Source organism: Cervus elaphus, chromosome 11 (assembly GCF_910594005.1).
Source record: "Cervus elaphus chromosome 11, mCerEla1.1, whole genome shotgun sequence".
NCBI lineage: Eukaryota > Metazoa > Chordata > Mammalia > Artiodactyla > Cervidae > Cervus > Cervus elaphus.
The window spans coordinates 9,266,548-9,289,892 of NC_057825.1; the positions used below are offsets into that span (position 1 = coordinate 9,266,548).

A 23,345-nucleotide genomic window follows, 5' to 3' on the forward strand; every position below is an offset into this window, starting at 1 on the left:
GGGAAGATGGTTAAGTTTGGTCTAAAACAAGCAGTGTCTCTGGTAATGAGCTGTTGTTAGGAAATACGTGTGGCCCTCAGCGCCTGCGGCACTTTTAAAGAGCACTGTTGCTGCTTCTGGCGGGTTTTCCTGGGGGTGGGGGAGCCGGGGAGGGGAAAGTGAGGTGAAGCGGAGACCCGACTAAAGAGCATGGCGGCATTACAGAGACTGGAAAAAACCACCTTCTGAGCGCTGCAGCCCCAAGTCCTGCCTCTGAGCCTCAGCTCTGCGGGGAAGCTGCGGCGCCACCTTTGGTAAGACTCGCCTCCTGTGAATCACAGCAGGCTCACATGTTGAGGCGAGTGCACCCAAGGCATCAGCTGGGGTGCAGGCCCAGGACACAGGCGTAACTCAGCGGGGAGACTGAGGGGCGCTTCATAAGGGACTATTTACAAAGGGTGTGGGCAGGCTCCAGAACTCCTACGGGGACACTTCAGTCTCTGAGGGCCAGGAAAACCGGGAGTCAGGACTGGGTCTCGGCTTGAAAGCACAAGAGGAGGGTGTAGTCACCAGACGCTGAAGTTGCCCGACAGGAGCTGCGGCGGAGGCAGCCCGCCCAGCTGCTGTCGAGCCACGCCTGGCGGAAAGGAGCTGGGGGCACTGAATGCCCTGACTTCTCTCTCCTCCCACCCGCCACGCTCCTCCCAGCAGTGTCTCCGGTAGACCCGGACCAGAAGCCGGGACAGGTCCACAGGGGTGAGCCTCCAAAGCTAAGCCCAGGGTGGGGAGGGGATCTGGAGGAGCAAAGAGAATAACCAGGACACCCAAACACCTGATGGGGCTAGAGGGGCCAGGGGGCTAAACGAGATAATCTTCATAAATGCCTGATACAGCAAATGATCAACTCACTACCCATCTGAGCAGGCTAGCTGGCATTTACTTATCAAAAGGCCACAATATAACTTTTATTCTCAGGTGGCAAAGGCCAGAATGAAAACAAAGACTTGTCGTCAAATATCCAGAGTGAAAAACAGAACTTTTACAAAGTTGACAGATAACATTTATTAAAACATGTCATACAAAAGGGCATGGTCTCTTCTATAAGAAGAAAATATTAAACAGTAACATTCAATTAAGTAAAACCATGCTGTACACTGAAGACAGCAGTATATAGACAAAACTATTCAACTTTTGCAACACAGGCATAACATTTCACAAAATATCAATAAGATATGCACCTAATGATACTCTGTTTATTGTCAAATGGTTTTGTGGTCTAAGAGTCACCTGACTTGCATAAATAATTTTCTAGAAGAAACATTGGGAACCTCATAAAAGGAAAGAAGGCAGCAGCAATTGACATTATGACACAGGCTTCAAGCAAAACTAAAAAAAAAAAAGTCACATTTGCAAAATGTGTTCCAGCATCTTCCCATAGGGCACTATCAGTAGAAATCTGAAATAAGAAACATGTACCTTTGAACACATAAGTTAGCAAAGACAAAAATCCAAACAAACACCCTGGTTTCACTGAACAAAGTGAGTCACATGAAAGCAACCTAAATCACAAAATTAGTGTGGCACAGAAGGGGTGGAGGGGTGGCGTCTATGTTGCTTGGTTTTCAGCATTCCTAAATTATCCAGAGACCTTATGAAAGCAAACCCCTGAAGTTGGTGTGATGGCGTCCTCTCTACCCACCCCTGGCCTCCCGCCCCGGGGCTGGGGGCGGGGGGGGTGGTACAGCAAATCCCCCCTCCCCAGGGAAAGCCAGTGTTGCTGCTTCTGCTCAGCCCCAACTTCATGTCCGCAGCAGCCTCAGGAGGAGGCGTGTGCCTCCGTGGGAAGATGCCGCTGAGACTAAGCAGCTTTCCCAGTCAGTCAGTCAGAAGTCAGCACAGGGTCAGTTCAGTTCGGCAAATGCCCACTAGAGCGGAGGAGACCCTTTCGGGCAGACTCTGAGACCAACGGCCAAGAGAAGGGGCTGGAGGGTAGCCCGCAACAGCCGAGGAAAGGTTACGGCAATCTGTTCTCAGGCGGTCAGACCTACTTAACCAGGTGGGTCACTGTAACATGTGGATCTAAAATGAAAGGCACAGCATCAGTATGAATACTAAAGACCACTGGTGGTGCCTGCAAGCCCTTTCCCATTGGGACTGGAGAGAAACCACAGTTAAGACTCAAAGTAAGGGACAAACACCTTGGCTGTGGGCCACTGACGAGATCCCTGAAAGACCGTTTGGAAACGTTACCCACTGCTCTCCAAACTCAACAGGAAGGAGAAAGATTTTCTAAAGCTGTACTGAGGGTAAAGACAGACTATCTGTCCAACCCAGGGTGGGTAGGAGGGAAAAAAAAAAGTAGTAATACAGTATGATCTCTTAAGCCTAAAAGCAAAGTTTATAAAGATTCACTTTCAATATCCAAACTAAGGCAATCCCCTTGCCCTGGCTCTCTAGACATGGCCAGCATTTCAGATGCCCAATCATCTCACAGGGTCTGGTTGAGTGATCAGCAACTCTAACTTTTACAAAAACCCCACTACCATAAAAAGCTTCAAATGGCAGGTGTGAGGAACTTATATTTTATATTCTACATTTAGTAGCAGATGTACACATAAGGATTTCAATAGAAGATCTGCTTCTCTTCATAACACATGAAGTCCCAGTACAACCGACAGCTTCCACAACTACCACCAGAGAGCTGCCCACTAGTCCTGTCCCCCTCCTCATTACTCACGACGGCTGCCGTGCTGATCTCAACGTAACTGAAGGACCATGAGATTTTTCCAGAATATTTTTATTTTACCTCTCAAGACTCTTCTTCCCAAGTGTTCCAACACTCATTTGAGTACAATCTTTAATAGAAACCAGCACATCAAACCTTCCAAACAGGCAAAAATGGTCTGCTGATACTATTAGAGAGGGTGACTGGCTTTTGGCTGAACAAAATGGTTTCACTGCCTTAGTAATGAAATTAGTAGAAATAATACAACAATTTTTCCTCACATACACTGGCTGGGATCATACCTAAAACCTAATGCTTCTAACATGAGAAAAAGAGAAGCAACTGAGCTTGGCTGTAAGTCACCTCTACACACTCTGTCAGGTACACACAGAAATGACTGTTAACTGGTGAAGTTTCAACACTAAGAGAAGAGGGTATTAACGTGGTAAACAACCAAGAGGTAATATCTAGTTTCTATGTTAAAAAAATCAATATATATATATATATTTATAATAAAGTTTTAAATACAAAGTGCTTTTTATATATCGAGAATGATACAGTGTTAATGAATAGATCCCTGTTTTGTAACCTTGATTACAAGCATTAACTGGTACGTAAATCTTTCCCCTTTCCATACAACTAAATGCCTTGATGGTAGGAGTTTGAGGATCAGAGGCCATTGCCAGCAAAGTCTCTCATTTCAGAGCAAAGCCCAACTTTTATTTATTTTTATTTATTTATTTTTTAAAGTCCAACTTTTAAAACAAAAACTTCACTCCAAATCCAAGAAGTTATTTTTGTTTTCAGGAAAAAAAGTTTCCACTAAGAAATAATAAACCAGGAAGTTTACGGAAAAGTTAACATAACAGTAGCACCCTGTCCCAACCCTGGTGACAACTTCAGGTCTGTTACAGTCTAAAACATCCTGAACAAGCTTCTTTTTTAATCCCAAACTTCTGACTGATCCCCAGAAAAGGTCTCAGAATAGCTACTTTTCCTGGTTTTTTTTTTGGTAGGTATAGCTATACGGACTTGTAAATTTATGCAGCTTTATCTATTAAATGAGAGCAGGAATTTGCAGACAACTTTCTAAAATTAGGACTCTTTCTTTCCCTCTTTTAAAACACATTCCCGCACTCCTAAAGAGCTGGGAGGACCAGCTCAACGTACCCCTCTGTGAGTATCTCTCCTACCAGTGTATTTTCAAAACTCCCCTTTTCTTGAGCAATTGGTTTCCCCTGTCCCCCACAAGCACAACCTGACACTCAAAATTCTGCTACTCGGCGGCTCTCATTCTGACAGTTGGAGTGTCGCTGTGGCACTCTATCGGCTCCTGAAGTTCACAGGTAACTCTCAGTCGTGGCTTCCAGCTCCTTCCCAGTAACTGGTCATTGACTGACCACTTCAGGAAGCACCATAATCTAAGACAGAGTGAATGGGCTAGAACAGCCAATGGTACCGTGGTCAGAGTCAAAGCAGGCTAGAAGTCTACTAGCCAGAGCAGATCCCACTGTGTGGATGCTACAATTAAACAAACAGGATTTGGAACAGCAAACCAGTTAGAAATACCTATCTCTGGCACCCTAGAGAATTACAATTAGAAACAACTGTTCAAACTAAATGTTAGTACTAAAATATAAAACTCTGACTTATCAAGAGTCTGAAACCCTTCGTGACAGTGGCATCTTACAGAGAATCGGGCTTGTATCATGAGCTACTTTTTTTTCTTACTCAGAATGTCACCCTCTTAGTATCTCCACAGTTTTGGTTACAATACTCTTTAGAAAGAACAAAACCAGATAAGAGAGCTCTGTTAATCAACTTAGTATCCTAGGAATCACATTATTTGTAGCTATTACATAAGTAGCATTTCATTCAGTGAAGCAGCTACCAAAACAAACCCACATTACCTAAGTATCTATAGAAAGAGCAAAATAAAATTCCAATATGACCTTGTAATAATGACTGATCAAAAACCGCTGCCACCTGAAACGGAACTGGGGGGATCGGAGTCCAATTCCAAGTGCAGGGATCTCTACCCCCTAGTCCACCAGCTTCATTCACAAGAGGCCTGAAGGTTCACCTTGCCAGGTGTGAGGTGGGCGAACTTATCCCCTTTTCCCACTCCAGGCCGGGAGCATACAAATTTGAAGAATCAGATTTTTTAATTGGCCTACTTAGAACTGGTCTTGCAGAAATATCTTCCTTTTTTTTAAGCTTCTCTCATAATAGCAAGTAGCACGCATCATCTGTGCCCAGATTTGCATAATTACCACAGTTTATTTTTGTGCCTGCCACTCAAGTCGTATTCTGCTCAGCCTTTGCAGCTTCGTAGGACTTGGTACAAGCCTCAGTCATATTCTGCTCAGCCTTTGCAGCTTCGTAGGACTTGGTACAAGCTTCAGTTGTATTCTGCTCAGCCTTTGCAGCTTCATAGGACTTGGTACAAGAAGTCACATGCCTGTGGAAACTGTCCCTCCACATGAATCTCTTTGCACAGATATTACACTCATATGGCTTTATGCCTGTGTGAATTTTCATGTGACCCACGAGATGATGCTTCATTTTGAATTTCTTACCGCAGACCCCACAGCCGTAAGGCCGGAGCCCGAGGTGCATGCTCATGTGCCGATCTCTCTGACTCTTGTGAGTGAAGCTCTTGCCGCACTGACAAAGATACAGCTTGTCGGTGGCCGAGAATCCTAGGTGGGGAGCCTCCTCTTTAATCCCTGTCACCATCTCAATATTCTCACTGTAGCCTGACGCTAGGGCTGCCTCCTGTTTGTGCCAGATGAGATTCCCATCTGACCGCTCTCCAGAAAACTCTTCCATGGAGGAGCCATAGAAATCCACCTGCTCATCATAATTGCTTTCATCAGCCTGTTCGTCAAACTCTGCTTCCACTTTTTTTTCCCCAATGTGAAAGTCTTCCTCTACCCCCGAGGGCTGGACTGAGTACTCTGTCTGCATGGTGTTGATGGACTCTGTGACCTGGTGCTCATCGTAGGGTGCGTGCACATCCATGCCCTCGCACGCCTGCTCAAAGCGCTCGGGCTTCACGTGGATCCAGCGTTTGTGAGCCATTATGCTGGGCTTGCTGTACATGGGCCGGGTGTAGTGGAACTCGGCGCTGTCGCTGGCCCCCTCCTCCCCGTCCTGGCTCGCCATCTCCGTGCTCAGCCGGTCGTGCTCTGTGGACGAGTTACTGGGAAGGTATTCGTGCTCGGTGAGCTGAGATGACAGCTCGTCTTTGGTGCTCTCCTCTTCGTTCTCTCCATCCCTCAGTTCCTGGGTTTTGGGGAAATCCGTGTGGCCCCCGGAGCCCAGCTCAAAGCTCTCTACCAGGCCATTATAATTGCTGCTGCTTGGAGACTGGTGGTCACTGCCGTGATTTAGCTTCTGACAAAGGACTGTAGGGTTTCCTTCTAAAACCTCAGTGCATTTGTCGACCACATGCCACATCTGGAGGAAGCTCGCTGCTGTTAAGTAACTGACAATTTCTGGAGCAGGCATTACTAGACGTCCCGTATAACTTGACAGGAGAATGTTCTCAAACACTCTGGGATTCATCACATCAGGCAAAACAATCCTCCTGCTGTTTTTCAGGAGTACCTGGTCACAAAAGTAGGGGGAACTGGCAGCAAGAACAGCTTTGTGTGCTCGGAAAATGTGGCCTTGGACAACAATGGACACATCACATAATTGTCCCTGCTGGCGCTGCTGGTTCAGTTTTTGCAGAATGGTGCTGGAAAAATCAGGAAATTCTACTCGAAAAGAGTTTGTTCCAGGCTCCATTTCATCACAAATCTTGTTTGGTGCTAAAAGAGAAAGAAAAATTAGTACTAATTCCAGCCCAAAGAGAAACTTACAGATCACTAAGAAAACTGAGGTTCCATAGTTTCAAAAAACCCCCTGGCCTGTGGGGATGGTGGGTGGAGCCTTGATCCCCCAGAGCAAGGCTTGCAGGTGTTGAGTGTGCCAAAAGCAAGAACCTCCCACCATTACTTATGGTATTAACTCTTGACATTGCCTGTGTCTGAGAGAAAACAGAATCCAGAGATATTTGTAAACTATACAAATAGCAAGTAAAACAAAACAAATATTTCTAGTCAGAACAAATACAATACCTGTTCCTGACAGAATTTTTAAGAGGCCTCAGATTCAATTCACACGAGGAAGAATTGTGGAAAGAAGGGGTGTTAGTTGCTTAGTCGTCTCCGACTCTGCAATCCCATGGACTGCAGCCCGTCAGGCTCCTCTGTCCATGGGATTTCCCAGGCAAGAATACTGGAGTGGGTTGCCATTTTCTTCTCCAGGGGATCTTCCTGACCCAGGGATCAAAGCCGGGTCTCCCGCATTGCAGGCAGATTCTTAAAGCACATGTAAAGTCCCTTAGGCAGAAATGATCTCAGTAACTGCAAGGAACTGAAAGAAGACCATTGTGCTAGAATCCAGGGAGGGGACAAGGGGCTGAAGAGGTGTGATCAGTTCAGTCAGGCCTTTGATTCTTTAGCACCATAGGGGCTAACTCACTGAGGTCCCAAACAACATGGGTTGCTCTAGCTGCTGTCAGAATTCTAGCCCTTTAAGAGCTTCTGATAATGTGAAACAGAACAAAATGGCAAGGCAAGGTGGCAAGGCAAGGTATTCTTTCTCTCTGGTAATCTCCAAATTGTTTTAAAAGCTATAGAACAAAGAGTACAGTAAACACTGTCCCTGTTACTGAGTGAACTCAATCTGACAATACTTACAAGAGAAAAGAAGGGATTGCTCGTTGCATTATCATAAATATATTTTGTGGGGTGAGTCAAGCTTTACAGACAATTCACAACAAGAGTGATCAGTGATATGAACTCTGCTAGAGATGCTGCTCAGGCTCTGCAATTCCAGAGAAAATTAGAACAAACCAGAAAACCCAACAGATTTATCTGTTTAATTTGTATTTATTTAGCTGCACCAGGTCTCAGTTGCGGCAGGCCGGCTCTCCAGATGCAGCCTTCAAACTCTCAGCTGTAACATGTGGGATCTAGTTCCCTCAGTTCAGTTCAGTTCAGTCGCTCAGTTGTGTCGGACTCTTTGCGACCCTATGAATCGCAGCACGCTAGGCCTCCCTGTCTATCACCAACTCCCGGAATTCACCCAAATTCATGTCCATCGAGTCAGTGATGCCATCCAACCATCTCATCCTCTGTCGTCCCCTCCTCCTTCTGCCCCCGATCCCTCCCAGCATCAGGGTCTTTTCCAATGAGTCAACTCTTCGCATGAGGTGGCCAAAGTATTGGAGTTTCAGCTTCAGCATCAGTCCTTTCAATGAACACCCAGGACTGATCTCCTTTAGGATGGACTGGTTGGATCTCCTTGCAGTCCAAGGGACTCTCAAGAGTCTTCTCCAACACCACAGTTCAAAAGCATCAATTCTTTGGGGCTCAGCTTTCTTCACAGTCCAACTCTCACATCCATACATGACCACTGGAAAAACCATAGCCTTGACTAGATGGACCTTTGTTGGCAAAGTAATGTCTCTGCTTTTTAATATGCTATCTAGGTTGGTCATATCTTTCCTTCCAAGGACTAAGTGTCTTTTAATTTCATGGCTGCAATCCCAGGGATCAAATTCAGGCCCTCCTCACTGGGAGCCTGGAGTCTTAGCCACTGGACCACCAGGGGAGTCCCTCAACAGATTTATTGGTGCTATTTGTCACTTGGGTCTGATACCATATCTAAACATTGCTAAATAGCAGATTTTCTAAGTACCAGAAAAGAGAAGCAGATAACCCAACAAAGGTTGAAAGTTACCTTTCAGAGACATGGAGAAATGCCAAGAGAAGAAACTATCAAAGTTTTTTGAGTAATTACTATACACCAGGGACTATACAGCTGGAACTCCAATACTGTGGCCACCTGATGCGAAAAACTGACTCATTGGAAAAGACCCTGATGTTGTGAAAGATTGAAGATGAGAGGAAAAGGGGACAACAGAAGATGAGATGGTTGGATGGCATCACCAACTCGATGGACATGAGTTTGAGCACGTACGGGAGCTGGTGATGGACAGGGAGGCCTGGCAAGCTGCAGTCCATGGGGCAACAAAGAGTCCGATACGACTGAGCGACTGAACTGGACTGAGGGACTATACACCTTCTCACCTAATCTACAAATGTAGAGGGCTGTTATCTTAAGTTCACTATTTCAAGGAAATTTCCTAAGGCTAAAATAGAAGCTAGTTTTTATTATGTTGGAATTTGAAATCTAAGTTTCTACGACTCCAAAGCCTATGCTATTTTTCCTATCACATCACTGCGTCTTCTAAGGAGATGTGAAAATACCAGATTAGTCATTAATAATTTTAAGAGGTAAGGAAGTGTTTTTAGAATTTAGTATTAATTTATTATTTAGAGCTCTCAGAACATTTCATAGTGGCTTCCCAGGTGGCATAGCAGTAAAAAATCCACCTGCCAATGCAGGAGACATGTGTTTGATCCCTGGGTCAGGAAGACCCCCTGGAGAGGGAAATGGCAATCTACTCCACTATTTTTGCCTGCGAAGTCCCACAGACAGAGGACCCTACCATCTGTGGGGTGCTACCATCTGTGGGGTCGTAAAGAGCCACAACTGAGCACAAACAAAATATTTCATAATGATTAAAAACAACAAGAAGAAGACCAGGAAATAAACTTAGCTATTTATAATTTCAAAAGGAAAAGTTAACTACATAAATGCATACAGATTACAGGTATGTAAGCTCTTATCACCACAGAATTTTGGTTTTAGCTATTTGGAAAAAAATCGGGAGAGCATAAAACACAATAAGCTGTTAAAAAAAAACTCTCCACCATTTATTCCTAGTTCCCATCCCCAACAAAAGAAACCATGATTTACAAACTCCTGTATATATTTCTAGAAACTTCTCTGTGCATATATCAGAATCAATGATCTATATTCTTTAATAACTCCACCCAAATGGGCTCATTACCTACATTCTACTCTGTCCTAGCTCTGTCAATGTATCTGGCAGAATATCTGACATCCTATAAACTGACTATGTCCCCCAAATGCATGCTGAACCCCTCCCCCAGTGTGATTGTGTTTGCTTTGGGGGATGAGTAGGCCACGAAGGCAGAGACCTCCTGAATGGGATTAGTGCCCTTATGAAGAGACAACAGAGAATTCCCTTGTCCCCTCTGGCTATATGAAGAGACAGTGAAAAGACGGCTGTCTACGAATTAGTGAGTAGGCCCTCACCAGAAGCCAAACCTGCTGGCACCTTGACCCTAGTCTTCTCAGCCTCCAGAACTCTGAGAAATAAATTTATGTTGTTTATAAGTCACCCAGTCTATGGCACTTTGTTACAGTAGGTTGAAGGGATCAGGACACCATAATAGCATAAGAGGGAATTCATTATGTCTGGGTTTCCCTGATGGCTCAGATGGTAAATCATCTGCCTGTAATGCAGGAGACCCAGTTCAATCACTGAGCTGGGAAGATCCCTTGGAGAAGGGAATGACTACCCACTCCAGTATTCTTGCCTGGAGAATTCCATGGACAGAGGAGCCTGGCTGGCTACAGTCTGTGGGGTCGCAAAGAATGGGACATAGCTGAGTGACTAACACTTTCATTCTATTTAATGGCTATATAGTTTTCTCCTATGTGGACTTAACGATAATTTAATCAGCTCTCTTCTTATGGAATTTCAATTGTTTCAGTTTTTGAAATTATGACTATCTTGGTTTATCTTTGTAAGTATCTATAGGGTAATCTCTACCAGTAGAATTGCTGGGTCAATAAAACTAATTTCCAGAAAGGTTGCACCAAGTCACATTCTTACCAACAGTAAATGACAGTGTCTATTCCTCAACTTTATCAAGCAAGACAAAAAAAGTTTGCAAATTTCTCAAGTGAATAATCCATGATTCACTGATCAACATTCAATTAATTATGAACGAGACTGATATTCTACTTACATTTACTGGTCATCTGTTTTTCCTCTATATTATCAGTAATATTCTGTGTTCAAATAAATTAAGCAATTCATCTCATTGATTTGTAATTTTTGTAAATTCAGGACATTAACTTTTGAAATTTGTGCAAATTATCCAATCTTTGCTTTTATAGCTCCAGGGTTTTGTGTTAGACACACAAAGGCATTCCTGACAGCAAAGTTATTTTAAAAAAGTAAAAAGAATTATTTAGAATTTACTCCTGGCACCATTTTTCTTTTAAAGGCATTTAAATCTTTAATACATAAAGCATTAATATTGGCATAAGGAGAAGGTTAGGATCCAATTTTTCCTTTTCCCTCCAAAATGGCAAGCCTGTTTTTCCTACACTACTTACTGAATAACTCATCTTTTCCTCAAGATTTAAAATATTTGCTGTGAAATTTTATGTGACTGAGATAAGACTTAAAAACAGTTCTACAAAAAAGATGCCATAAGTGATGTTAGAGAAAATGGAGTAGGAAGCTCTAGGTGTCAGTCCCTCCACCAAAACAATTAGTAAACTGTTAAGTTGATCAAAATCAACCATTTCAGAACTCTGGAATCTGATCAGACACTTAACAGCAACCACAGCAATGCCTGATCAAAGACGAGGCTGTTAAACCTTGTTAAGAGTGAGTGTCCACGCTTAGTCACTTCAGCTGTGTTCAACTTTGCGATCCCATGTATATAGTCCACCAGGCCCCTCTGCCCATGGAATTTTCCAGGCAAGAATACTGGAGTGAGTTGCCATTTCCTCCTGCCACAATCTGCAAGACAGTGGCCCAGTTTCCAAGAGTGCCTAGCTGATGCCAGGGTGGAAGAACAGTGTTCTTCAAAAATTGGGGTTTTTGTATCTTGGCCAGTCTGGTGGATCCATGCAGCTGTGTCTTGGGCTGCTTGGTTTCCCTAGTAGCATCCATCATAAGATTTTAAAATACACACACCTCTCCCGCTATTTCCTGGGCCCAAGCACTTAAGGAAATTTCTGTCAAGACACAGCCTACCACAGAGCTAAAGCAACAGAAACTTTGGGGACTACATGCAACAAGGAATACAGACTTTGCAAAACAGTCTGGAAAAAATCGCGATACAGACAATAGCAGCCATCAACACGAAACAAACAGAAAAATCCCCTAGGAAGGGAAGAATCTGATTTCAAGAGCTATCCCATTAGAATACTAAAAATATCCAGTTCTGAACCAAAAATTACACAGAAATACACAAAATACACAAAGAAAAAGGAAAATAAGGTACATTCACAGGGGAAAAAAAATTAGAAACTATCCTTGAGGAATATCAGACATTGTTAAGTGCTAGTTAGAGCTGTTACAGTCAACTGCCATGGACTTGCTCAAACTGTTAAAGAAAACTATGGACAAAGAGTTCAAGAAAATCAGGAGAACAATGTCAATAAAGAGGTCGAAATTGTAAAAAGTAATCAAATAGAAATTCTGGAGCTGGAAATTTTAACAGCTGCACTATGGGCTAAATTGCATCCTTCCAATTTCCCTATGTTAAAGCCCTAGCCCTCAGTACTCCAGAATGTGACTATATTTGGATTTAGGGCCTTTAAAAAGGTAAAGTTAAAAGGAGGCTGTTTGGGTGGGACCGAATCCAAGACAACTAGTGTTCTTAAAAGAAATGAAATTTGGACAGAGACATCAGGCATGTGTGCAATGTGAACACACAATGAAAAGGGGGCACTTGCAAGCCAAAGAGAAGGGCCTCAGGAGAAGCCAAACCTGCCAGCATTTTGATCTCAGACTTCAAGCCTCTGACACTGTGAAAAAAATAACTTCTTGTTGCTTAAGCCACCTGGCCTGTGGTATTTTATTATGGAAGACCAAGGAAACAGATACAAGTTAAAATTAAAAATTCATAAGAGGAGTTCAATGGCAGATTTAAGCAGGCAAAAGGAAAAAACTTCATCAAACTCAAATGTAAAGCAATTGAAATATCCAGTCTGAGGAGTATTAGGAACAAAGAAAAAGAAACACAATCTGCGGTACTATGGAAAACCAAATATACCAACATGCAAATCAGTCTCAGAAGGAGAAAAAAGAATAGAAGTGATATATTTTCCTGAATTTGATAAGACATAAACGGTACACATCCAAGAAGTTTAACAAACTCCAAGTAGATAAAGAGATCCACATAAGATACATTGTAAGTCAAATAGTGGGGCTGGAAAAAAAACTGTGCACAACGTGAGAGCTGCAAGTTAAGTTTTATTTGGGGCAAAATGAGGACTGCAGCCCGGGAGACAGTATTTCAGATAGCTCTGAGAAACTGCTCTGAGGAGGCAAGAGAGGGAGCTAGGATATATAGGAGGTTTCCAACAAAGGACACGTATTTGGGAAAGTCAAAAAAGTATTGATAATTAAAGAAAACCAAATATGTCAGGCTAAGGAATTTCGCATTTTTCTATGTATGGGAAGATGCAAGAGTCTGGGCTCACTGAAATCATTCCTTTGATATGTACGCCATCTATCTGGGGCCAGTATCCTGCATTTTCACATCCTGAGTTCCCTCACGGCTCACCAGTTCACCATCCTGGTGGCTGAAACTGCTACTGACTATGACATCCTTGTTTACTGATATGGCGGGAAATATTCCATTTCTCAGTGGAAAGTAAGAGACAACGGAGAATGTGAAAGCAGCAAGAAAGAAGCCACTCATCACCTAAAAGGGATCCTCAGTAAGACTTGGACTTCCCTGGTAGCTCAGACAGTAAAGAGTCTGCCTGCAATGCAGGAGACCTGGGTTCCAACCCTGGGTCAGGAAGATCTCCTGGAGAAGGGAATGGCAACCAACTCCAGTATTCTTGCCTTGGAGAACTGAATGGGCAGAGGAGCCTGGCAGGCTACACCCTATGGGGTCACAGAGTCAGACACACGACTGAGTGACTAACACTTTCACTTTCAGTAAGACTAACAGCTAATTGCTAATCAAAAACCATGGTGCTCAGAAGGCATCGCATGACATATTTAAAGTGCTACAAGAAAGATCCATCAACCAGGAATTTGATATCTGCAAAACTATCCTTTCAGGAATGAAGGAGATCCAACGGCTAAGACGGCACTCTCAACACAGGCAGCCTGGATTTGATCCTTGGTCAGGAAACTAGATTTCACAGGCTACAACTAAGAGTTCACATACTGCAACTGAGTTCGCACACCGCACCTAAGACCCGACAGAGCCAAATGAGTAAATATTTAAAAAAAAAAAAGGAGAAATTAAGACATTCCCAGATATACAAAAGCTAATGGTTTTGCTACTAGTAGGTTTCCTCTATAAATGATAAAGGTATCCTTCAGGCTGAGATAAAAGAACACTTGATAGTACTTCAAAGCATATGAACGAATAGGCTACCAGTAAAAGTAATGGCATAGGTAAATACAAGAGCCGATATTATTATACTTTTGCTTTACAACTCCTCTGTTTTCCTGAATGATTTAAAAGGCAAATGAATAAAACAATAACTATAAGTCTATGTTATTGGGCACACAATGTATTAAGACAGGGGTCCCCAACCTCCGGGCTGCAGATCAGTACCTCCTGTTAGATCAGAGGTGGCACTGGATTAGAAATAAAGTGTACAATAAACGTAATGCACTTGAATCATCCTGAAACCACCCCCTCCAGCCCTGCTCCGTGGAAAAACTGTCTTCCATGAAAAAGGTCCCTGGTGCTAAAAACGTTGGTGACTGCTGGTGAAGATGTAATCAGTGGCAGTAACAATATGAAGAGGGAGGGATGAAGATGTATAGGAGTAGAGTTTTCACACATTACCCATCAGTCAGTTAAGCTGCTCAGTCATATCAGACTCTTTGCAACCCCATGGACTGCAGCACGCCAGGCCTCCCTGTCCATCACCAACTCCCAGAGTTTGCTCAAACTCATGTCCATCGAGTTGGTGATGCCATCCAACCAACTTATTCTGTCGTCCCCTTCTCCTGTCTTCAATCTTTTCCAGCATCAAGGTCTTTTCCAATGAGTCAGTTCTTTCCATCAGGTGGCCCAAGTACTGGCACTTCAGCATCAGTCCTTCCAATGAATATTCAGGACTGATTTCCTTTAGGATTGACTGGTTTGCAGTCCAAGGCTTTGGCGCTCAGCTTTCTTTATGGTTCAACGCTCACATCCATATATGACTACTGGAAAAACCATAGCTTTAACTAGACGGTCCTTTGTCGGCAAAGTATTACCTCTGCTTTTTAATATACTACTGATAATAGCTTGTTATAAGTTTTAAGATGTTAACTGTAAACCTCAAGATAACTACTAATAACTAAAAATATACATAAAAAGGAAAGAAGGAAATCAAAACAATATATAAAACAAAAATCTCAACTAAAAGGCAATAAGGGGGGGTTCAAGATGGTGGAGTAGAAGGACATGCACTCATGTCCTCCTGTGAGAGCACCAAAATCACAACTAGCTGTTGAACAACCATTGACAAGAGGACGCTGGAACCTACCAAAAAAGATACCCCTCGTCCAAAGAGAAAGAAGAAGATGCTGTGAAACCGCAGGAGGGGCACAATCACAATAAAATCTAATCCCATACCTGCTGGGTGGGTGATCCACGAACTGGAGAACAATAATACCAAATAAGTTTTCCCACTGTTGTGAAGGTTCTAAATCCCATGTCAGGCTGCCCAGCCTGGGACTGGGAATCCCCAGGGAATCTGACCTTGAAGGCAAGTAGGATTTGATTACAAGACTTCCACAGGACTGGGGGAAACAGAGACTCCACTTCAGTCTTGGAGGGCACAAACAAAATCTTGTGTACACCAAGCTTCAGAGGAAAGCAGCAATGACTCCACAGGAAACTGATCTAAAACTACCTGCTCGTGTTGGAGGGTCTCCAGTGGAGGTGTGGGTCAGCAGGGGCTGACCACAGGGATGGGGGAACTGGCAGCAGCTGTCTGGGAAGGTCTTCTCTTTAACTCTTTTGGAGGTTGCCATCACCCTCACCATAGAGCCCAGAGACCAGTGGGCTGGGTCGCCTTAGGCCCAAAAACTACCAGGGAGGGAGCAACCCCACCCATCAGCAGATAACTGGATTAAAGCTTTACTGAGCAAGGCCCTGCCCACCAAGCAAGACCTAGTTTTTCCCACCACCAGTAACCTCCAATCAGGAAGCTTACACAAACCTCTTACTCTCCTCCATCAGAGGGCAGACAGAAGCAAGAACCACAATCCCACAACTAAAACAAAACCACTTTACAGAAAGTTAATCAGCATGAAAAAGCAGGAAGTTACGTCCCAGATGAAGGGACAAGATAAAATTCCAGAAAAACAAGTAAAAGAAGTGGAGATAGGCAATCTTCCAGAAAAAGAATGTAGAATAATGACAGTGAATATGATTCAGGATCTAGGAAAAAGAAAGGAGGCAAAGACTGAGACGATGAAAGAAATGTTTACCAAAAACCTAAAAGGCAATAAGGGAAACAAAAAACATGTAAGGTACACAGAAAATAGCTAGAAATAAACAGTAGAAATAAATCCTTCTTTATCAGTGATGAAGTAGATTAAGCTCTCCAATTAAAAGGCAAGAGACTTGGAAAATGGGTTAAAACACACAGTCTATACATTGTTTATAAGAGACTTTAATCACAAAGGCACAAGGATGTTCAAAGTAAAATAATGGAAAAGGTGATTCATGCAAAGAGAAACCAAAAGAGAGTTGGGGTGACTATATTATTATCAGACAAAATAGATTTTAAGTCAAAAAGGTTACAAGAACAAAGATGGATATTATATACTGATACAAGAATGTATGACAAAAACATATACGCACCTAACGAAAGAAATATATATGAAGCAGAAATGAACAGGAACTGAAGAGAGAAACATACAGATGTACACTAACAGGTGGAGACTTCAACACCTCTAGAAAAACAGGACAAAAGCTCTGTAAGGAAAGAGAGGACTTCAACAACATTATAAGTCAATTATATTGAGAAGACACACAGAGGACATAAACAGAAAGGAATGAAGTTGATATGCACTACAATATGGGTGAATACTGAAAACACTACACTAAAACAAGCTAAACATTAAGGTAAGTCAGAAACGAAGTACAAATGTTGTATAATTCTACTTTTGTGAAATATCTAGAAGAGACAAATACAGAGAAAGTAGATTAGAGGTTGTCACGGGTTCGGGTGAATAAGGAATGGGGAGTTATTGCTTAATGGATAGAGTTTCTATTTGGGGTGACGAAAATATTTTGGAACTAGAAAGTGGTGCTGACTGTAATATACTGGAATATAAGTCATGTCATGCACAATACTGGAATATAAGTAACCTGAAAATGGTTAAAGTAGAAATTGAATGACATGTATTTTTCACAAAAACAATTGGAAAAAGATCATGTAACTTTATTTTAATTCTGTCAAGATGGTAATAATCTTTGTAATTTAATAAACATTTGACCTCTACCCTTAAATTTGAATGATTTTGGCACTTTGACATATTCTCTTATCTTGTAACATGTAAAGTCTAAATCTCTCCTACAGGTTTCCCTGTTATATAAGCAATATTAGGCTTTCCAGGTAGCGCTGTGGTAAAGAACCCACCTACTAAAGAAAGAGACGCCAAAGATATGGTGTTTGATCACCAGGTACGGAAGATCCCTTGGAGTACAAAACAGCAACCTGCTCCAGGATTCTTGCCTAGAAAATTTCATGGACAGAGGAGCCTGGCAGGCTACAGTCCATGGGGTCGCAAAGAGTTTGACACGACAGCACAACAAAGCAGAAAACAATATTTACAAACTCACAGGCAACTGATGCCTACATAATAGTAGTTGCTATTTCAATTGCTAAGAGTTTCACAGAAGTAATTAACTCACCACAAAAGAACATTTTATTTATTTTTTTTTTTTTTCTTTTTTTTTTTACAAAAGAACATTTTAAAAAGCCCCACAACATAAAATACTATGTGCAAAGTACTAGGGGGATTTCTAAGACGATGAAGAACGTCACTGTCCAGAGTTTATGATCCGGTAGGGGGATTATTCTAAAGTTTATTTTTCTGGGCTCGAAAATCACTGCAGATGGTGAGTGCAGCCATGAAGTTGAAAGACGCTTACTCCTTGGAAGGAAAGTTATGACCAACCTAGATAGCATGTTGAAAAGCAGAGACTAGTCAACAAAGGTCCGTCTAGTCAAGACTATGGTTTTTCCAGTGGTCATGTATGGATGTGCGAGTTGGACTACAAAGAAAGTTGAGCACTGAAGAATTGATGCTTTTGAACCGTGGTGTTGGAGAAGACTCTTGAGAGTCCCTTGGACTGCAAGGAGATCCAACCAGTTCATCTTAAAGGAAATCAGTCCTGAATATTCATTGGAAGGAGTGATGCTGAAGCTGAAACTCCAATCCTTTGGCAACCTGATGCAAAGAGCTAACTCATTTGAAAAGATCCTGATGCTGGGAAAGATTGAAGGCAGGAAGAGAAGGGGACAACAGAAGATGAGATAGTTGGATGGCATCACCGACTCAATGGGCACGGGTTTGGGTGAACTACGGGAGTTGGTGATGGACAGGGAGGCCTGGTGTGCTGTAGTTCATGGGGTCATAGAGTCGGACATAACCGAGCAACTGAACTGAACTGAGGGGGATGAAAAAAAATATGAAAAAAAATATAAAATAAAAAACCCATGCATATAACCCTGTTATTCAAAGGAAAGCCTGATATAAGCACCATAAGAGAATTACAAATCATGAGGAATTCAGAGGAGGGAACATGATGTATTCTAAAGTTATATATCGTGTCACTATAAATTTTGGTGGTCACCAGGCTAAGAGGAAGACTTGAAAGCAGCATATAATTCTTTCCATCTACTACATCCAAACCAAAAAAAAATCTAAGAAATAAAAAGATTAGCCTGAAAAGCAGGGATCAGAGTTATCTTTATGCAACAAATTTTAATTAAGGATCTAGTGGAGATGGGGCCAGGCTAAAGGGAGACCATGCCCTGGCAACTCCCCGTGCTACACCAGGCAATTCTGGCAGCAGTCATCAGGAAGGCCCTTAGTTAAAGAGGGCAGACCACAGGAAAGGTCCTGCACACTGGCAACATTCAGAGATGGCTGCACTGGGTACCAAAGGTTGCACACTGCCTCAGCAGAAAATTTTTAAAGATTTGATATGACAGGGTGGGGGCTCATTAGCAGTCCCAGGAAGGAAGCAAAGACATAGCCCATCCTTTGTCAGCTAGACCAGAGAAACACAAGTTGGCCCCTGGTAAAACAATTTTACCAACACAGAACAAAGTGCATGCTCAAGTTTACCTAACAATGTCTCAACCTAGCCTCCAGGCCCAGTTGTGTTTTTTTTTTTTTAACTCAAGTTATAACACTGATGTCAATATCATCAGCCCATCCTCCAGCAAAAGACCTAACAGTTGATTATAACAGCATTCAGGCATAAAGAACCCCAAATGATCTACCCAAAAAGGGGGAAACTTTCAGACCTGAACAAAACGTTTCCCAACACTGTTTTATTCTGTAAATAGATTCTACAATAACCAAAAAGAAGAAAATAGTAAAGTGTAAACAAAGAGTACAGTTTAGATAGTCTTTTTAAACTGATGTTTTCCACAAGCATGAAAACACAATTTCTGTGAATGGAAATTTAAGGAAGATAAAGCAGTAGAATGATGCAAAAAGAACAAGACATAAGGAAACTAAAAGAGAGCAGAAATTTAAACAGGCGCTAAGGAGTAGAAAACGGAATCAATAATGTGGAAGCACTCTGAGGAATGTTTACGCAGGAGGATAAAAATAGGATAACAGCAAGGTAGAAGATAACAGGAGGACAGAGAATATAGATCCAACATATGGCTAGTTAGCGTCCTTGAAAGAACAAAATGAATGGAGCAGAAGGAATAATCAAAGTATCTAATAGAAGAAAACTTCCCTGAGTGTAAAAACCTTGAGTATTTAGGAGAGTCTTGCCTCAACAGTGGGAACAAATTAGCTTCAGACAAAATGTAATTCTGGTTCCATTAAATAAAGTTTAAAAACAAGTCTCAAAAGGATAAAAATATTTCCTAGTAACTTAAATGTGTTCCAGAACAAAGCTTAAGGATATTTATACAACACAAAAAATCCAGAACCCACTAAGGTAAAGTTCATGTATGGCATCCAATAAAAAAAAAAAAAAAATCACCTTGCATGCAAAGAAGGAAAATAAAATTCATAATAAGGAGAGAGAGAGAGAGAAAAAATTGATCAACAGAAACAGACCCAGAAATGACAGACATCTATAATTGGTAGAAAAATCTACATTTCATATGTTCACAAAAATTAAGCATGGTATGTACACAGGAAAACTAACACACAGGAACTCCAAAATTGGACTATAAATTAAAAGACAAACACTGGCTGGGAATAACAATGGGATTAACAACGGAGAAGAAAAGATTAGCGACTAAGCAACAAAAGCGACTGAACAACAACAACAAATAATGTAAAATTAGCAATGTCAAATTCAGAAAATTAGGAATATGAAACAAAATATAATCACATGACAGAAACTTTTTAAAACAGAAGACATTTTTCCACTAATATATTTCAATGTCACATTGATTAAAAAAAAAAAACTTCACAGAAGAACAGACACACCTGAAGAGCTAAGTAACTGTGGAGAAACGACAAAGCAAACGCAAATGACTGCCCACAGCTCACCAGGCCCAGTGTGTTTTATGGGAAAATTCTTTAAAACTAATTCCTATGTTATATAAACTGTTTCAGAGGAGGAAGAAAGCGGAAAGGGAACAGAGATAAAAGAAAACTTGCTAATTATTTTTTATAAAACCACAGTATCAGAAATGGACAAAGAAAAAACATAACTCACGTATCAACACAGAAAAGAAAAATTATAAAGTACACAGCATTTTGCTTTTATTTCCGTAGGCTGAGTGTACTATGAGTGCGGCACCCTGAAGCAGCTGAGTCACTGGTACCATCACCCTGAGGGCAAGGTCCTATTTTATGGTAAAATTACCACCAGAAGACCCTCTCAAAAGCTTTCTTCCATTCACGACCACCTCTGGTGGCATGGGCATCACTGCCTGTGCTTCCTTCTACAAGTGACAGGGGTAGTGAGAGATGAATCTGAAAAGAATGACTGGTACTACCCTGCTGAAGGCTGAGTCTTAGCTTTAAATGGGGGCACTGGGGTCAGCACTGAAAACTTCTGTGTGACATGCTGTGAAAAATGTTAGGAAAGGATAATTTATGGATGGACTTAAAGCAGGAGTGGGCTTTCCTGGTGGCTCAGAGGTTAAAGTGTCTGCCTGCAATGCAGGAGACCAGGGTTTGATCCCTGGGTTGGGAAGATTCCCTGGAGAAGGAAATTGCAACCCTCTCCAGTACTCTTGCCTAGAGAATCCCATGGACTGAGAAGCCTAGTACTCTATAGTCCACGGGGTCATAAAGAGTCGGACACGACTGAGCAATTTCACTTTCACTTTCAAAGCAGGAGCAAGCCTAAAGTAAAGCCCAACTCTAAGATTTCAGTAAATATGGTCTAGGTTTGAGGCAATGAAAGTAACAATGAATATGGAAAACAGAATCAATGGGACCTACTGAATCAGTAGGCAGGAAGATACAAGAGTAGGCCAAAGTACACATAATACTATCAAGAAAGTGAAAACATAACTTACAACATGGGAGAAAATATACCCAAATCATGTAACTTATAAGTAACTTGTATCCAGAATACATACAGTGGTGGTAAGTGGTATGGTATCTGACTCTTCACAACCCCATAGACTGTAGCCCACCAGGCTTTTCTGTCCACAAAAATTTCCAGGCAAGAATACTGGACTGGGTTGCCACTTCCTACTCCAGAATACATAAAGAATTCTTAAAATTCAATAATAAAAAGACTACACACCGAAAAATGGGTCAAGGATTTGAACAGCCATTTCTCCAAGTAAGACATACAAAAGATGCCTAGTATCATTATTCATTAGGGAAATGCAAATTGAAACTATAATGAGCTATCACTTCTTACCCACTTGGATGGCTATGATAAGACAGACACTAACAAGAGTTGGAGAGGATATGGAAGGATTAGGACCCTTATACACTGCTGGTACAGCTGTCTGCTGTCACCCTGTTTGTTTAACCTATATGCTGAGTCCATCAAGAGAAATGCCTGGCTGGATGAGCCAGAATCAAGACAGAATCAAGATAGAATCAAGACAGGCGGGAGAAACATCAATATCAACAACCTCAGATATGTGGATGACACCGCACTAATGGCAGAAAGCAAAGAGGAACTAAAGAGCCTCTTGATGAGGGTGGAAGAGGAGAGTGAAAGAGCCGAGTTAAGACTAAATATAAAAAAAGCTAAGACCATGGCATCCAACCCAATTACTGCATGGCAAATAGAAGGGGAAAAGGTGAAAGTAGTGACAGATTTCCTCTTCTTGGGCTCCAATATCACTGCAGATGGTGACTGCAGCCATGAAATCAGAAGATGATTGCTTCTTGGCAGGAAAGCGATGACAAACCTAGACACTGTATTGAAAAGCAGAGACATTACTCTGCTGACAAAGGTCTGTACAGTCAAGGCTATGGCCTTCCCAGTGGTCAAGTATGGTTGTAAGAGCTGGACCGTAAAGGCAAAACACCAAAGAATTGATGGCTTCAAACTGTGGTGCTGGAGAAAACTCCTGAAAGTCCCTTGGAAAGCAAGGAGATCAAACGGGTCAATCTTAAGTGAGATCAACCCTGAATTTTCACTGGAAGGACTGATGCTGAAGCTGAAGCTCCAGTATTTTGGTCATCTGATGCAAACAGATGACTCACTGGAAAAGTCCCTAATGCTGGGAAAGATGGAGGACAGAAGCAAAAGAGGGTGTCAGGGGATGAGATGGCGGGACGGCATTACCAATGCAATGAACATGAACCTGAGCAAACTCTGAGAGATGGTGAGGGCAGGGTGGCCTGACGTGCTGCAGTCCATGGGGTCGCAGAGAGTCAGACACGACTGGGCACCTGAACAACAACAACACTGCTAGTGGGAATGTAAAATGGTGCATCCACTTTAGAAAATGGTTTTGCAGCTCTGCAAAAAGTTAAACAGGGTTATCATGTAACTCAACAATTCCACTCTTTGGTATCTACCCAAAATGAAAACATGATGTCCACAGAAAACATACATGAATGTCTATAACAGCATTATTCATGATGGCCCAAAACTGGAAATAACCCAAATGTCCTCAACTGATGACTGAATAGAACATGGCCTATCTATACAATGGAATATCATTCCATTTTATTACAGACTACATGTATTATAACATCCTTTTGGCGATAAAAATGAAGTATTGATATATACCAGAAGTCTAAACCTTGAAACAATATGCCAAGTGAAAGAAGTCAGACACAAAAGGCTAAATCTTGTATGATCCCATTGACATGAAATGTCCAGAATAGGAAATTTCAGAGGCAAAAAGTCAGTCAGCAGTTGCAAGAAAACTACAGGGCAAGGAAATGAGGAGTGACTGCGAACTGGTTTGTTTAAAAGGGGAGACAAAAATTCTAAAATTAAATTGTGGTGGTGGTGTTCAGTCACTAAGTTGTATCCGACTCTTTGAGACCCCATGGACTACAGCACGCCAGGCTTCCCTGTCC

The 23,345-nt window shown here is 42.0% G+C and overlaps 1 protein-coding gene across 3 annotated transcripts in view; it reads right to left on the bottom strand.

Moving 5' to 3' along the window:
• Positions 1-1,016: 1,016 nt before the first annotated feature.
• Positions 1,017-23,345, bottom strand: part of ZBTB43 (zinc finger and BTB domain containing 43) — a 30,101-nt gene continuing 7,772 nt past the window's right edge. For all 3 annotated transcript variants that reach the window (XM_043916828.1, XM_043916829.1, XM_043916830.1), the window contains one exon: positions 1,017-6,522. In XM_043916828.1, the coding sequence (XP_043772763.1) occupies positions 5,003-6,499 (1,497 nt within the window). In that variant the 5' untranslated portion in view covers positions 6,500-6,522 and the 3' untranslated portion in view covers positions 1,017-5,002. The remainder of the gene's footprint in view (positions 6,523-23,345) is intronic.